At 44.8% G+C, this 15,776-nt stretch overlaps 1 protein-coding gene across 2 annotated transcripts in view; it reads right to left on the bottom strand.

Moving 5' to 3' along the window:
- The window catches only part of CHD7 (chromodomain helicase DNA binding protein 7), a 191,131-nt gene that overhangs the window by 63,450 nt on the left and 111,905 nt on the right, over positions 1–15,776 (bottom strand). For both annotated transcript variants that reach the window (XM_047842070.1, XM_047842071.1), the window contains exons 4-6: positions 6,224–6,365; positions 1,766–1,903; positions 636–701 (exon numbers count right to left, since the gene is read on the bottom strand). In XM_047842070.1, the coding sequence (XP_047698026.1) occupies positions 636–701; positions 1,766–1,903; positions 6,224–6,365 (346 nt within the window). The remainder of the gene's footprint in view (positions 1–635; positions 702–1,765; positions 1,904–6,223; positions 6,366–15,776) is intronic.

Below are 15,776 nucleotides of genomic sequence, written 5' to 3'. Positions count from 1 at the left end.
TCTTTGTCGCAGGGTAGATGTGCTCCTCAATGACAAAGTTATCAGACTAGTGACAGGTACCCAGATTTCACCTTTGCAGATCAACACAAATGCTGAAGAATTTTGAAGAATAAGTCATATTATCTTCAAAAATTACACTTTGCACTGACAAAAAAGAGATTAATGAATATTTTAATTGTACATGAAGAAATGTTATGAAAAGTATGAGAAAACACCTACTCACTAAAATGATAAACTTCCATCCTGGGGCGGGGGCGGGGGCGGGGGCGGGGGCGGGCAGGGAACTTCCCTGAGGGAGATGAGAGGTAAATTCATGTTTATGACTTTTATGAATAGTATTTATGAAAAAGGCAGCCTATGACTCTAAAAGCCCTATACCTTTCTTTGGCGACTTTTGAGTTTCTTGCCTACTCTAAATCATGTCACAAAGCACTGACTGTCTGATATATTTCAGTTTCATTTGGGGCTAAATATCCCGAAGTTTTATATTTGGCTAACAAATCAGACAGGATTAGAAATATCACCAGAAGTTTTCTCTTATAATAGTGAATTTTTTTAAAGGAAATTATAAAGCAGAAAATAATTTAAGAGTCCTACACACACCAGAGGTTTTGATCACTCCAAATGGTGCTTACCTGTTTTTTTATTGAACGACTGCTCATGATTTTTTCTACCACTGGACCTTCTGCATCAACAGATTCCTAAAACAAACAAACAAACAAAAAAGTCGGCTACATCAATCCAAATGGAAAACATTTCATTCCAAGCCATCAAAACAAGAAATCATTCCTTTTGCATCTACCTCTGTACGTTTTAAATTCATACCCTTTAAATCATACCCTTTTAGTCGCCGGTGGGAAACAGGATGGTAAAGAACAAGGCTCTTGCTCTCCAGAAAGGCAAAAGGAAAATCTGTGTTCATTATTTCATGATTATGTGGTTTAATTACGTGGACTAGCAGGGTCCCTAAAGCCAGAGAGCATTCAGAAACTCCAGCTGCCAAGAGAAAACAATCCCTGCATGACAGCAGTCAAAAATGTAACTTTTCCTCATCTATACCCATGGGGTAAATATCCGCATCATTCTGCTATCGTAGGCAGCTTTTATCTATGTTGGCCACGTAAAACGTTACGTAACAACTTAACATAGCACAAAGCACCAAATAGAGTAAAAAACTGCATCCAATATACTTTTCAATGGGTTACCAGTTTGTTAACTGAAGTACAGTAATAGGAACAGAGGGGCGTTAAAAAAAAAAAAAAGATCTTTACAATGATCAATCCTACATTACTACCCATATTTTATACAAACTATTTTATCCATCATTTACATTGCACAGAGAATAAAGTATGCCCTGCTGGGTACTACAAGGCAGTAATTTCATAAAGGGGTTCTGACGGTGCCTAACAGCAGGAGACAAGCTTGAGCGGTTTATTAAAGTCCCAGAAGCTACGGCCCTGAATTCTTCAGAGGTAAATTCAGCCTCCTTGCATCGTAGCTCTGACTCTTCCTCAACACAGACCATTAATTCTCCAAAACTGTCAAGTTACGTATCATAGGCTTATATAAAAATGAATTTCAGCGAACGGGGCTTTGTGAAAGACGCTGCTAAACAACTCATTTCCCACAGCACGTTAGCCAACAGTAAATGAACGTTCTCCGGCTCAGAGTCCAAGGCTTCCACGGAGCTTTTGGGACTCCGGCTATCAAGTCTCCAGTCCACCTTCCATGGCGTGCACAAGAGCCACGCGAACGGGCCGCTGACCTGCTGCTCTGACTGCGAGGTGTTGGAGGGGGAGTCTCTCCCAGCAGCGTCTGCATCATCTGCTTCCTCGTCGGAAATCTTGAACTCCAAGTCTTCCGTGTATCGCTTCCGCTTCACCTGCCTGCTGGAACGTCGCTTCTAAAAACACAAACATAAACACAGACACAAACACACAAACAAAAACAACAAAGCAGGTGTAAAAAGCCGTCACTGATGCTCTTTGTAACCTCTCTCGGGATGCTGCTAAGAGATACATTTTTAAAAATTAACCTTCAAGTAGAGCTGATAACCTTATCCCTGTAAGTCACATAAGAAACCACAGGGGCAACGAACATAATGGAAATGGGGGGAAATCACCACTCCCAGCCACCAGACCTTCAGCTGGGGAATGGGAGGAACAACCAACCTGACTCCTTACTCAGGCAGTGCGCTGCTCCAAAGGGGAAACAATACAGAAGCTGGGCGATGGGTATATAGGGGTTTGTTACACTTTTGTATTTTTGTAGGCTTCAAAATTTTTCTAACAGAAGATCCAAAGAAGTGACGACACTAGAGGCTAATCAGTAGATTATAAAGTTCTATATAAATACTGAAATGGTATTTCAGAAGGCCATTTAAAGAAAAGGCTTGATTTTAAGCTTGGCCCTAAAAGAAACAGACTTTCTGTTCAAAATAATTCTATATTGTTTGACCTTTTTGGTAAAGAATTAGTTTTGTCAGTTAATTAAAAATGAGACGAACTGACCTTTCGTTAATGTGTGTATTTGGTAAAACCTAACCTGACTGTAAAACGATACATGTGAGTTTTAAACCACTGATAAATACAAGATTACAACTTATAGACGAGTTCATGAAGCACACAGAATAAATAAAAATACTGAGAAATGAACACTTATGAACTTTTTTCTAAGAATTATGAAATAAAACTTTTTAAAGAAGCTTGTGAATTGTAAAGCTGGTCAGTAAGGCAGAGCGAGAGGCGAGCAAGCCCCCCCCGCCCCGCCCCCGGACCGTGTAGACCTAGGAGGAACAAGCAAGGGTGTACGTGGCTCCAGTCAGGACCAAGGAAGCCCAGCACCTTGTCTCAAAGGGTAGGGCTGGCCGAGTTTTGTTTTCTTACGTTTCTGCTCTCTCTGCTCTCGAGAGGGCATCGGAGGTAGCTGACGACACAAACTCGGTTGAATATGACCATCAAATGAGTCGTCTGGGGCTCTGAGCCCTTAGTCCTACACAGCCGTGACTGCCGAGGTGCAGTCCGACCCAAGGGGATGTGGGGTAACATCCTATTAACAGACTTGTTAGTGGTTTAGGCCAGTGGGAGTAGCAGCGGGGGCCAGAGGTTCCTCTTCTGGCCTTCCAGGTCAGCCCCGCCCAGAAGCAATTCCAGGTCAGGGCAGAGCAAGAACCAGCAGGGGTTCTGCCATCTGTGACCCTCCCGACGTCACGGGAGGCAGTTTGACCTTGTGAGCCCTGGAGTTGAGTGCTGAGTTTTTCAAGTAGCCCCGGTTCTCACTAGGTGACCTTGAACAACTTATTTTGTGGGCCTCAGTTACCTGGTCTGCAGAACGGGATTCATGACAGCTAACTACCTCCTAAGTATTCTGTGACGATCACATGAGGGAATTAGATCGCATGACAGAATTCACGTAAAGCATTTAGAACAGAGCATGGTACATACTAATTCCAGATGCAATTAGTAGGATTAAAGTCATCATTAATTAGCTCTACCTTGCCAAAGAAAAATCAGGAAGCACTGGGGCTACAAGGCCAAGCTACCTTGCACAGCTTCCTTTCTCTCTACCCCAAGTCGATCCAAGATAACTCCTGGTCTCTCAATCTCTTTAAGATATAAAAGGCTGTTATCAGAAACAACATTCTCATTCTGTGACATGTAGCATACTATGTGTATTTCCTTTAATAGGTCAATTTAACTAAATTGCCATGGATTGGTCTGTATTTTCATCTTGTTTGTCATTACCGTAAGGGGAGGAACGTGCCACTAATGACGCATCTGTGATGTTTTGTCAGGTTTCCCTGGTCGGGGCCACGTCGCGGTATCCTTCCAGCCCCAACAACTAAACGCCCTCAGCTAGAGTCTGAGACAAAGCCACTTCATACCAAAGCTCACTACTGAAGAAATGTTCCACTACAATAAAACAGGAAGCTTTTCTTTTTTGGAGTAGAAATCTATGACTGGTGGGTATAACTTTCTTAGCTATGGAAGCTTCTCCTCGCATCAGCTTGGTGTTACAAATGTGTGCAGCGGTGATGGGGTTCGTTGGTAGTGGACACGAGGCCACTTCCTAAGAGCGAAAACCCTCAAAATACAATTACAGCTCCATTTTCTGAAAATTTTCCACGGTGCTATGGCGTCTCTACCTTCTAAGTAATAATTGATTTTAAGTTCATTAATTTTGGGTATCAAGAGTCCTTTTACAATTCCCCAACATGAAATTAATACATGACATAACATGCTTCTCTTCTGGTCTGTTAAACGGTTATCTGAAAGAGTTCTGTGAAATCAAAATGCAAGCGTTCCCTTTAAACCACGCCTCAAAACGTCTGAATTGACACTATCTGAACTGACCTATTATTTTATGGGTCAACTTGTTAAACTTGATTGCTTGAGAAAAGCTACATACAGTTAAAGCAGCCATACTCAAAGAGAAGATTTCAATGTGTTTCCGCGATCTCTGTTGTAGTATTTGGTGACACAATTTCGAGTTAAAATGATACGGCATTTACCGGTTTAAACAAATCAATCACAGAACTTTAAACCCTTCGTGCATATCCTACCGGAAGAAACAACAAACAGCAGCAAGCATCACTTCCTGTGTCAGAGACACAGAGAAAAACCTGCCTGCAAAGTCAGATCTTCTTGTGTGGTTGCTTGTATTAGCTACTAAACCCCTAACAGTTAAGCACTAGCCAATTAGAAAGCATGCACTAATGTTCATTTGAGTTGAGTTGAGTTTTCCTGTAACTGAAATGCAGAAGAAAAAAAAAAATTAGTACTTCCTAAAGTCCAATGGATTCTCTATTAATACAAATACTTTTAAGAAACAGCAGCGATATTTGTGAGAGAACAAGGGAATTTTCTTGACCTGTGTGAATAAATCTTTTTAATGTTGTCTAAATACCACTGTCAGAAAGGTCCTAGTTTAGGCAAACACGATTCAGGAAAAAAGGACCCTTGAGCATAAACATACAATGCAAAATCATTAAAATACTTTAGTTTAAAAGTCCTCAAGCAATTAAAAGATGCCCACTTACCTTGCCTATCTTTTCAGTGACGTATGAAAGGAAAAGCACAAAATTAACCCCAACTGCCAGAGGTGTCCCAGGTTAGTTACAGAACTACACCAAACCACACCGCATTCGTCCACACTCGCGCTCTCTTTCCGCTCCCTCTCAGGCCCCCTTAGCCTAAGCCATTCTGTGACATTACAGCTACCAGGGAGTTCTACTGAAAAACAAACAGACTGGCAAAACAAAAACAAAAACCAACCCTGTCTGACATTCTTTAGAATAGAGCTGCACACTGCCAAAATTTTTTTTTTTTTTCTAACTTTCAAGCAAACTGGTACAGGTGTAGGTAGCCAGTGCTTAGTGTGGACTGAGCGATCAGAAGAGGCAAGCGGGCCGTTAGGGGCCGACTTCTATTCTAGCAGGACTCCTCAGTGACTGCTCCATGATAACTCAGATGTCATTCACAGAAGTGACATTCTTAGCCATCCCAGTGGACCGCACTGGCATGCTTCCAGAGAATGTAACAAGGAAATAATTTTTAACGGTCACGTGCAGGGACTCTTACCTTATAGTCCAATCAGGGAAGGCAGTGCACTCTACACACAAGAGCCTAAAGCCCTAATGCTTATTTCGGTTTTTCAACTGCTTCCTATAAAATTCTCCAAAAGTCAGGAGAATCTAACACTGGAAAGTTCTGCACAATTGCCATCCAGAGAGTCACTAACTTGTTCACAGAAACTGGATTATTACATGACTAAATGTCTCAACTCTGGCCACCGGATGTCAGAACACCTAAGACGAGCTACAGATTACATGTTGGTTTCTTGTTCTGCAAAATAAAAGAATGGACAGGCAACCAAACTTCAGAGAAAATCAGAAATGTGAAGGAAGCTTTAAGTGACCGAGTATCTTAACAATACGCTAACACTAATATACACATAAACAGCGGAAGGGACGCTTGCAGAGGTAAATGAAGATACTCAGCTTTATCTATCCCGGAGTCAAAGATGACAAACCCGAGACGTCGGGAGTTTAATTTCGTGTTGGCCCCCTAGCTCTCACTGCTACGGATGTGATGTTCCAGACAACAACAAAGCCATCTTTAAAGCAGCTCTATAACAAAGACAGGGGAGGTCTGGTGTACTTGGTGTGCGGCTAAAGTTACCCATGCTAAATAACCAAGGCTTGGGGTCAGAATGATGGTATTACCTGAACACCTGGGTCCTCATCTTCTTCAGGAGGAGGAGATGCTGGGGGCGTTTTGTCTAAGTCTGAATTTTCAGAACCTTCTGTTTTTCCCTTGTTGACCTTTTTCTTCAAAGCACTTGCTTCTGAATCAGGTTTCTTATTACTAGAATTCAAAGTGGATCACTTAGTGTTCACTTTTTAATGAGGTTTTCCACATGCCCCATGCCTTATATTTCCCACATTAATATCCCGAAAGTATCGATGACAACTGATAAATCAATGCGTGTTGGCCACTTACAGTTAAATGGCACTCTCAATTAAGTTTTTATGGCAAAACCCCATACTGATGACCTTTGGCAAATACCTGACCTAATTAAAGAGAAATTTCATGCAAAAACTCCCAATACCACACAGAGTACATTTGTTATCTAGACAATGCAAAATCCCTGCCAGTACACCAAACCATAGTGAAAAATCAGATTAAGAAGTCGTTCTGCTATCAAATTTTTAAGGCACAGGATACGTTTTGTTTTGTTTTGTTCTGCTTTTGAACGTCAAGGAAAACTAGACTATGATGATCATTTCTTTGTGTCTCTTGCAGAGAGTTTTAAAACTCTTATTTAAGCCCTTTTTATAACCAACACTGCTAGGTGTCCTCCATTATGTCACCCAGCTACATTATTATCCGACGACAGCCTCTTAAAATATAACAAAACATATGGCAATTTCCTGTTCTACATGATTTTACTTAATGCAGTTTTCTTAATTTAAAATAAGCTTCATTTTGGTGCTGGGCATTTTTTTTTGAGAGAGTCACAGTAGCCTTTTTTTTTTTTTTTTCCCCAAAGCTAGGTCTCTGAAATACAAAAATACAGCAAAAACAACCCCAATAATTAAAGTGCATGTTCCACGGTACGTTTCTGCCAGACGTTAACAGGATTGGAATGTTACATAAGTCAAAAGACGTGAATGAACCTTGAGAAAAAAAAATTTTTTTTTTAAATTTAACTTTACCATTGGCTTCAAAACCTTTATGTGACATTCTTCTAGAATGTACGCTTAGTGCTACTTTCCATTCCAATTTCCAAACCGGACCCAAGGTTTTCTAATATTAATTATCATGTTTTGCAACGTTTAAAATAATCAAACCTCAGTAATGGTTATATTTTTTCTATTTCTAGAAACCATAAAATTCTAATAAATTTGAAAACACGGTATTTTAAAAAACCTTTACAAAGTTTATTTATGAAACTTCATAAATTCCCAGAAAAGTGTGCTGACAGAATGCATTAAACAGCATATTTTCTCAGCCTCAGCTACTACAAAAGACACCAAGACATCTCTATGCTTTCCTTTAAGTAAAGCACACGTCACGTAAAATATTTCAAAAGTATGTTAGCAGAATAAAGTATCCATCACCCGCCTAAAACGTATCTTAGTAACGAATAAAATATTTGGTAGTCCCAAACTAGTTATTTTTAAATACTCAGACCCTGTTCTATTTTGTGAACATTTTAGCAGGGTAGATAGCCACGTAAGGAAATAACTTACAAGAATTCAAGATTAGAGCAAACGGCAGTTAGGTTTAAAGAGTTCTTTTAATTTAAAAAAATTTTTTAAAGGCAGTGTCCTAAAAACTTGAAGTCCCCAAAGATCCATGGAAAGAATAATATTTTTTAAATTAAAAAAAAAAATCCATACAGCAGTTCCTCACCCAACTGTCCTAGTGTTTACGCTACACATGGACAGAAGTCTCCCCTACTATGAGGCTCCATTTCCAGCATTTATTTCCGCTCTAACTGCCACAAATTATACAATACTACAGCTGAACGCTGGGCCCCTTTCCTTTCATCTGCACGCCAAGAGCAATCAGATTACCCTGGTAACCAGCGGTCACATGACCAGCACCTGCTCTTTTGGCTGGATGCCACTGACTAAAGCCATCTGCTTCCCTCAATCAGCTTTCAAACATTCTCAACACCTGCGCTGCAGTGTTTTGTGGTTTCTTTTATCAAATCAGTGCAAAACTGCTTCCAAAACTTTACATATTTCTCAAATTTGTTTAAATCAGAGGTAGGCCTGTCACAGAGTTGAACCACTGCCAGGTAAAGTAAGTCGGCAGCCGGTGCCTTTCACCGTGACCTCTCTGAACCAGAGCGAGGTACACAGTTTAATTTAGTGGGGTTACCGCACCCTATGTGAACTATCCTATAGGAGTAAAAAGGCTTACTGTCTTAAAGCCGCCAGAGCCCAGGTTTGCTGAAATATCAATTTGCTGAAGGAGAGAAGCGCTAATGATTTTCCACCTGCCCTGCCCATGAATGAACTGCGTGGAACCTCCAAGGCTGCTAAAAGTCAGACAAGACCTCTCCAAATGCTCAGGGAAAAAAAAAAAAGCCTGTAGCCAAGGGAAGCACTCATCCCAGATCTGATTACCGAAAGATTTCCAAACTCATTAGACCTTGCACTATTAACGTTGCTCAGAGACAGGTAAGCACTTCCATGCTGACACCTTCTCGTGACATCAACACCCAAATCAAAAGCGTGCCAAGAAGTCAAAAAAGCTACAAAATCTTCAATGTCCACCCAAAGACATCACAACCAAGGACAAGATAAAGTCATGTTAATTAAATTGCCTTTGCTACTGCTTTGCAATCAGCTAATCTGGATTTTCAACTAAGTGTTACATTACAACTGCTTTGTCTCCAAAAAACTAAGGTCAGAATTTTTCTTTCAACAAATGAGGGTAATACAGACTGTGGGTTAGGCTGATGTGCGTCAGACACACCTTAGCTCAAGTTCCAACTCTGTCATGTATCACCTGTCTGTCTGTGACCCTGAACAAATCACTTCGTTTCCCCGAGCCTCAGTTTCTCATCGGTAAGATGAGGTCAGTAATGCTATCTTCCTCCAAGATTCGTTATGAGGTTTAAATGAGATAATGGATGAAAACGCTGGCGGTATGTGACACAAATGCCAGTATTCACACACACATCTGGAAGGCAAACAGCTGGGAACGCATTCGGGGACGCCTGGGAACATATTCTCTGGTGTGGCTCAGACCCACTCGGGCTGAATCCACTGCAGACTCGGAGACAGAACCCCACTGCACCAAAGACCATTTCCTCTAAAGCAAAGTCCTTTATCCACAGTCCCCAGCACAAGCTGGGAGGACAAACAAGCAGCCGATCCCAAGGGCCACTCCCCTCCGTGGCCACTGCTTTAGTTCAGGCAGGTGTCATTTCCCACCTCGCCTATTACAACCGCCTCCCCGCTGCCTCGTCACCCTCGTGATCCACGGGCTGGGTCACCCGCTATCAGACTGCTGAGGAAAGGACACACGTGCTACCTCCACGGTCGCTATTTAATTTAAATCTCTAGCGTTCAGAGCTAGTCTTTTATAATGCCAAAGCCAAAACGTGGCCATACAAACATTCCTGTCCCAAATTATAATTTGGAAAGCTGGCAGGCACGCACGGGGCAGCTCCTCCAGCTGGGGGTAAGAGAATGTTATTAATAAGAAACATCCCTCGAGCGGACACTCCAATGTCGAGAATGGAGCCACTGAGCTGCTTGGCACAGACACAGAACCTCCGACAGCTGCCGTGATGGCCACTCGCGCGGGTTTAGCCGATGCTGGCCTCCACGCGGTGACCTCCCGGAGGGAGGACCCCAAGGGGTGGGGGGTGGGGGTGCTTTCTAATTCTAGCCCTAAATGGCCTCAGCCCCGGAGGCATGGTGCCTCCCCCGGACCCGCTCTGCCTCCCGCACTTCCTTCAGGGACATGGCACTGCCACCAGAACGTCACCTACAAACCCACCCTCCACGCACCAGCACAGCGACCAGCTAAAACGTAAACCTGACTGCACCGTCCTGCTTCAAGTCCGATCTACACGATGACGTCTGAGAGTCCGCACCGGCCTGCAAGGCCTTCTGTGATGTTTGCAACTGGCAACGTTGTGTTTCCACTTTCCTCGCACCCCAAACCCTCCGCACCCTCTACGTGCAGACACAAAGAATGTGCTCACTAACGGGCACACCTGCCTCTTCCACCTCCGTTCCCCCCCCCCCCCCGCCCCCGGCTCCATCTACGACTCTGCAAGACTCAGCTAGGCCATCGCTCATTCACGAGAAGCCTCACTCCACCTACGTGAAGGAAGGTACCCTGCACAAGGGGTATTTAAAACACACAGAATACGGTGGGAGCACTACCACAATGAACTGAAACCAATGCTCTGTGTGTGTGTGTGTGTGTGTGTGTGTGTGTGCATGAGTGTATGTCTTTCTCCAACTATCACATAGGCTCAAAAGAGGAAGAAGCGTGTCTTATTTATCTTTGCTTTCCTAGTGCCTGGTCAGGTAGGTGCCTTATCAATTTTAGCAGATCGATTTAATTGCACAACACAAGTTAAGAGCGACAACAACAACAACAAACACGTATACGGCCCTTACCAGGCACTACTCAAAAGTGCTCTTCTCATTAACTCGTTGAAGAAAACCCGACGCAGATTCTGTCTTCATGAGGAGACACCCACGAAGCTCAGTGAAATGGGATTAACATGCTACCCAAACAGAGTGAGACGCAGCACGTTTGCAAAACCGATACATCTCTATACTTCTCCCTGCTCATACAGTTCTTTCATTTCCTCAGCCTTATCTCCCACTGTGGCTGGTGTCACCGAGATACAGAGCCACCCGCTCCTGAAGCTAGACAAGCCCTTCCAACCTTGGAGGAAGCACATTTTCTGGGGATGGTGCTAGCAAGTCTGAAGGGCCACTGTCCCTCCACCAGCTCTATTCCATTTCACATTTTATCACGAGAGCGGGTCATACTGGTGGGCAGCTGGATGTGCTCGGGGTCCATAGCTTAGTGACATTTAGGTCACCTCTGCTAGACCAGGCTCTGAAGGGCTGCAATTGTCCCCAATGTGATCCAAACATATGCCTTTAAAAAAAAAAAAAAAAAAAGGTATTTATTCTGAGAGAGAGAAATAGAGCACGGCAAGGGCAGAGAGAGGGAGAGAGAATCCCGAGCACGATCCACGTTGCCAACACGGAGCCCGATGGGGGGCCTGATCTCAGGAACCGAGAGATGGAGACCCGAGCCGAGATCAAGAGTCGGACACGTAACCCAATGAGCCACCCAGGCGCCCTGAAGCATAGGCCATCTTGACGAGACCACTGAGAACCCAAACTCTGTATTCAGGGAACACACGTCACACGGAGGGCCGTGCTAAGGCCATCCCATACCCTTTACGGAAGGGTTCGTATTCAGCTTTTAAGAGTCTACAATGAAGGGCTAAGTGACAGGACCCGAAACGGGGTCGCGTCAACTCCTTCCACCTAAGACACAGCACACAGACGACTAATTCTTTTTGGTGAAAAGGAGTACAGGCTTTTTAAACAAGTAAGGGCCAGAACTTACTAGAGATCCAGCTAGCTGCCCTGACCTACCGCAAAACAGAACGCAGTCACACACTGATCGGCATCAACATTAAGGACCCAAACGGAAAGGTAGTTTGAAAAGGAACCGTACTGTGGGAGCACCTGTGATGAGAATACAGCCAGTGAAGAGGTCTGGGCAGCAGGAGGGGGGCCCTCAGACAGATCCTGCCGATGGGGTGATTCCCACCACACTGGGGAAAGCCAACCTTGAGGCCGGGGTCCTGAAGGTTAATCGGATTTTTCAGAGGCTCAGGCCAAAATGTCATCTTTTAGAAGACGAGTAAAAAGTGCTGCAATATATCCTTATATTTTACATGTTTAAAAGGTTTTTAAATGAAGAACTGAAGCTGATGAAGGAGAAGAGGGAGAGAGACGTTCCCGGCACAGGAGGTCTGCAACGTGTCGCGATTCTGAAAGATCTGGCGGCTGCCATAATAAAAACTGTAATAAGCTGTTTGGATCAAGGGCCCAATGGTGGTAGAGAGAAGAGCATCGAGCCTCTCAGCTTGAGTATAGAATTTTCCTCTAAGGTTTTAAAAAAAAATTTTTTTTTTTTTAAATTTTTTTTTCAACGTTTATTTTTTTGGAGACAGAGAGAGACAGAGCATGAATGGGGGAGGGGCAGAGAGAGAGGGAGACACAGAATCGGAAACAGCCATCAGCCCAGAGCCCGACGCGGGGCTCGAACTCCCGGACCGCGAGATTGTGACCTGGCTGAAGTCGGACGCTTAACCGACTGCGCCACCCAGGCGCCCCTAAAAAAAAATTTTTTAAGTGTATTTTGAGAGAGAGAGAGAGAGAGCACACGAGCATGAGCTGTGGAGGGGCAGAGAGAGACAGAGAGAGAGAGAGAATCCAAAGCGGGTTCTGCACTGCCAGCACGGAGCCCAGTATGGGACCTGAACCCACGAACTGTGCACCAGAGCTGAAAGCAAGAGCTGGACGCTTAACTGACTGAGCCCCTCCTCTAAGTCTGTAAACAATGAGAAAGAAACTTAAAAGACAAAGAAGCAAAATAAAAAAATGACAAGATAAAGTACTAAAAACTGAAAAATATCAATTAAGGCAACATAAAGTGGGATACATCATCAAGTAAAATCAACCCAACAAAACAAAACAAAAATTTTAAGGTCCTAAGATGAAAACTTGTTTTAATGGCTACACTAGAATGTAATAAAATGAAGGTAATAGAATAAACTGATGATGACAGACACAGAGCAAACCCTGAGCAACAGACAGGACACACAAAAGCCAACTCCTCGCCGTGAGGGCAAAGGCCCAGGAGCACTCGGGACACTGGTCCGAACGTGTGAGATGCTCCACGGGGCCACCTTGGGCAGAGAGCTCCCGGGCGGGATGGCGGGATGGGAGCAAGACCCTCGCCCTGCCCCCTGGGCCCGTCTGCCCCCCCCCCCCCCCCCCCCCCCCCCCGCACAGTCGGCCTGCAGGTGCCGAGCCGCCCGGCCTGGGGCCGAATACTTCGCTCCAAGCAGGTGCCCTGCCACCCCAGCCCCTAAACCCCACCCATAAGTTCTTCACCCTACTCTCCTGGTTGAGAAAGAGAAAGAGTTGAGAAGAGAAAAGGAGAGAGGAGGGGTGGGGGGATGCTATTTTACTTCTGAACAACAAGCGTATGATTTCAATGACAAATTAATAGGCTTTTTTTTTAAGTTCTCTGAAAGTGACTGGATGGAACACCTCTAAGACACTTAATTTAATCTAAATTGTTACCTTAAATAGCTCTTCTAGCATCAAGTACTCCTTAAGTACATTAACTATGCTAAATTTTTAGGAAGGAAAGAACAAAGAAAGTTAGATACAGAAACCTAATTTGCTTTCATTTAAAATGAAAGTATATTGCAAACAGTCATCATGCCTCATCTTTTCATTTTGTAACCAGACTTTCCAAGGATGAAGAAACTGAGGGTCAGACAGGCTACGTGCTCAGCCCAGGAAGTTGCACTGCTAGGACTGTAGCCAAAAGCTGTCTGGTTCCAGAGCCCACATTTGAGTCCTGGGACTGATCCGAAGGCATCTTCTTCGTGAGATCTCCCTAGGAGTCCAGTGCTGGCCTGGCCTTTAGGGGTATCCTTCAGGCCTCAGAAGTGTTTCCTGCTGAATGTGTTCTGTGACTTGGGACGATTGCTGGCTAGCCTTATAACATAAGAACCCTGTCCTGAGGATAGCTACTGGGTTGCCCCCTTCTTAAAGAAGACTGTGGAAGGAAGGAAGGAAGGAAGGAAGGAAGGAAGGAAGGAAGGAAGGAAAGGAGGGAGGGAGGAAGGAAGGAAGGGAAAGAAAGCTAGAAAGCTCTCCTGAAAAGAGCCAAATCCATTTTTAATAACGAATGTACTCTTTTTTAAAATGTCTATTTATCTTGAGAGAGAGACAGAGAGAGAGAGCAAGCGGAGGAGGACAGAGAGAGACAGGGGGAGAGGGAGAATCCCAAGCAGACTCCGCACTGCCCGTGTGAAGCCCAAGGCGGGGCTGGACCTCACGGACTGTCAGATCGTCACCTGAGCCGAAATCGAGAGTTGGACACGTGATCGGCTGAGCCACCCAGGTGCTCCAACAACGAATATATTCGGGGCGGGGGTGGGAGGTGGGGTGTAAAAAAGACTCATCATTCAGTCAAGAATTCTCACTGAAAATCTAAAGGCTACTGAATTTTATGGATTATGGATCGAATTAAGATCTGCCAGTAACACGGAAAAGAAGTCTAGTTAGCGAATACGTTCTCTCATCGCAGAAGCGCAACACAAACATTAGCCACCCGGCACCGTGGCACAACACAGACCTGAGCACATCGGGCATCACAGGAGCGAGGCAGAAAGCACACCCTCTGACTACAGGGTGCTCTTCAAGCGCCAAGCGGGAGGCTCACGGGTGGCTGCCTGTGCCACATTGCAAGAGGCTGCTTCTGCTGATGCACAGCATCCCCATGACTCAGGAAGGGGGACCCTGGGCTAACTTGGGCAGCTAGAACCGCGCTCCCTAGGTTCCCTAGATCTTTTCGGATCTGCCAGCGTGGCCGGTACGACACACGAGACACGCCGCTCACCCACATTTTAATAGCTGCCACCTACCTGCAGGGAGGTAGGGGACAAGGCAGAGCGAGTGGTGAAACCAACGAGGAGGAAATAGCACCACCCACCCCTAACAGGAGAAGCCCAAGGACCACGACATTATACTGTTCCTGCAGAAATCAGGGCTACCCACACATAATTAGTACTCTCGTGGAAGTTCACATCAAAATAAAGAAGAAGAATGGGGTCACTTTTCCTAATTCACACCATTTCCCTAGTTGACATGTTAAAGCTAAGCCACACAGACTTCTCTGAGAAGCTGAAGGAGCTGGTGTTCCAGACGGCTGATGCTCTCACGGTGGCTCTGCACAGCACCCAGACTTGAAGGGGCCCTCACCCGGGCAGAAAGATCTTTGTGCACCCATCACGTGACAGATTTCGCAGCTGCACAGAACTTCACACTTTTCAGAAGCATGTCCAGGCGCAGGTATTTTTAATGATCACTTAAAAAATGCGCCTACGATCCCTTCTGCCCTTTATCTTCCACTCCTAACGTCACAACCACATCTACTATGGCGACACATCTTCTGCCCTAAAATTCCACTTGAGAGAGACTTCAGAGGAATGCGTTCCAGAAACATCCCCCTTTGACATACCACTGCCACCCATGGCCTCCTCACCTCTCGACGTTCAACTGATGGGTGCTGAGAAGTGGAGGCGGGAGTCTACACATCCTCTCCCACATAAAAACACAGTGGCAGCCGGCCACCGCTCTCCCTGGATGGGCACGCGTCCCAGGGTGGTCACTCCTGCATCTAGCACGGTAGGAGTCAGCAGAACCTGCTTTTTAAGGGTCAACGTTGTCGGGCCTTCTCCTCCCCCAAGGACTACGAACTGCACCACGTGTTGCTAAAGACAGCAGGGTCTGTACTAAAGACCGGCTGACGACTCTCCCTGCCTGCCCATTCAGCAGAGTAAGACAAATCAGACAGAGGAAGGGACATAACGTGGCCTGTCACCAGCAAGAGAAAGATTTCTGAGGTGGCCATCCTGAAGGAAGAAAGGATTTGGGATGAAAAAGACCTAATGGCCCCCTTTTCAAA

This window comes from Prionailurus viverrinus, chromosome F2 (genome assembly GCF_022837055.1).
Source record: "Prionailurus viverrinus isolate Anna chromosome F2, UM_Priviv_1.0, whole genome shotgun sequence".
NCBI classification, from domain to species: Eukaryota; Metazoa; Chordata; class Mammalia; order Carnivora; family Felidae; genus Prionailurus; species Prionailurus viverrinus.
Note: the sequence above shows the minus strand (reverse complement) of the source record. Positions and strands in the feature narration are given on the sequence as shown.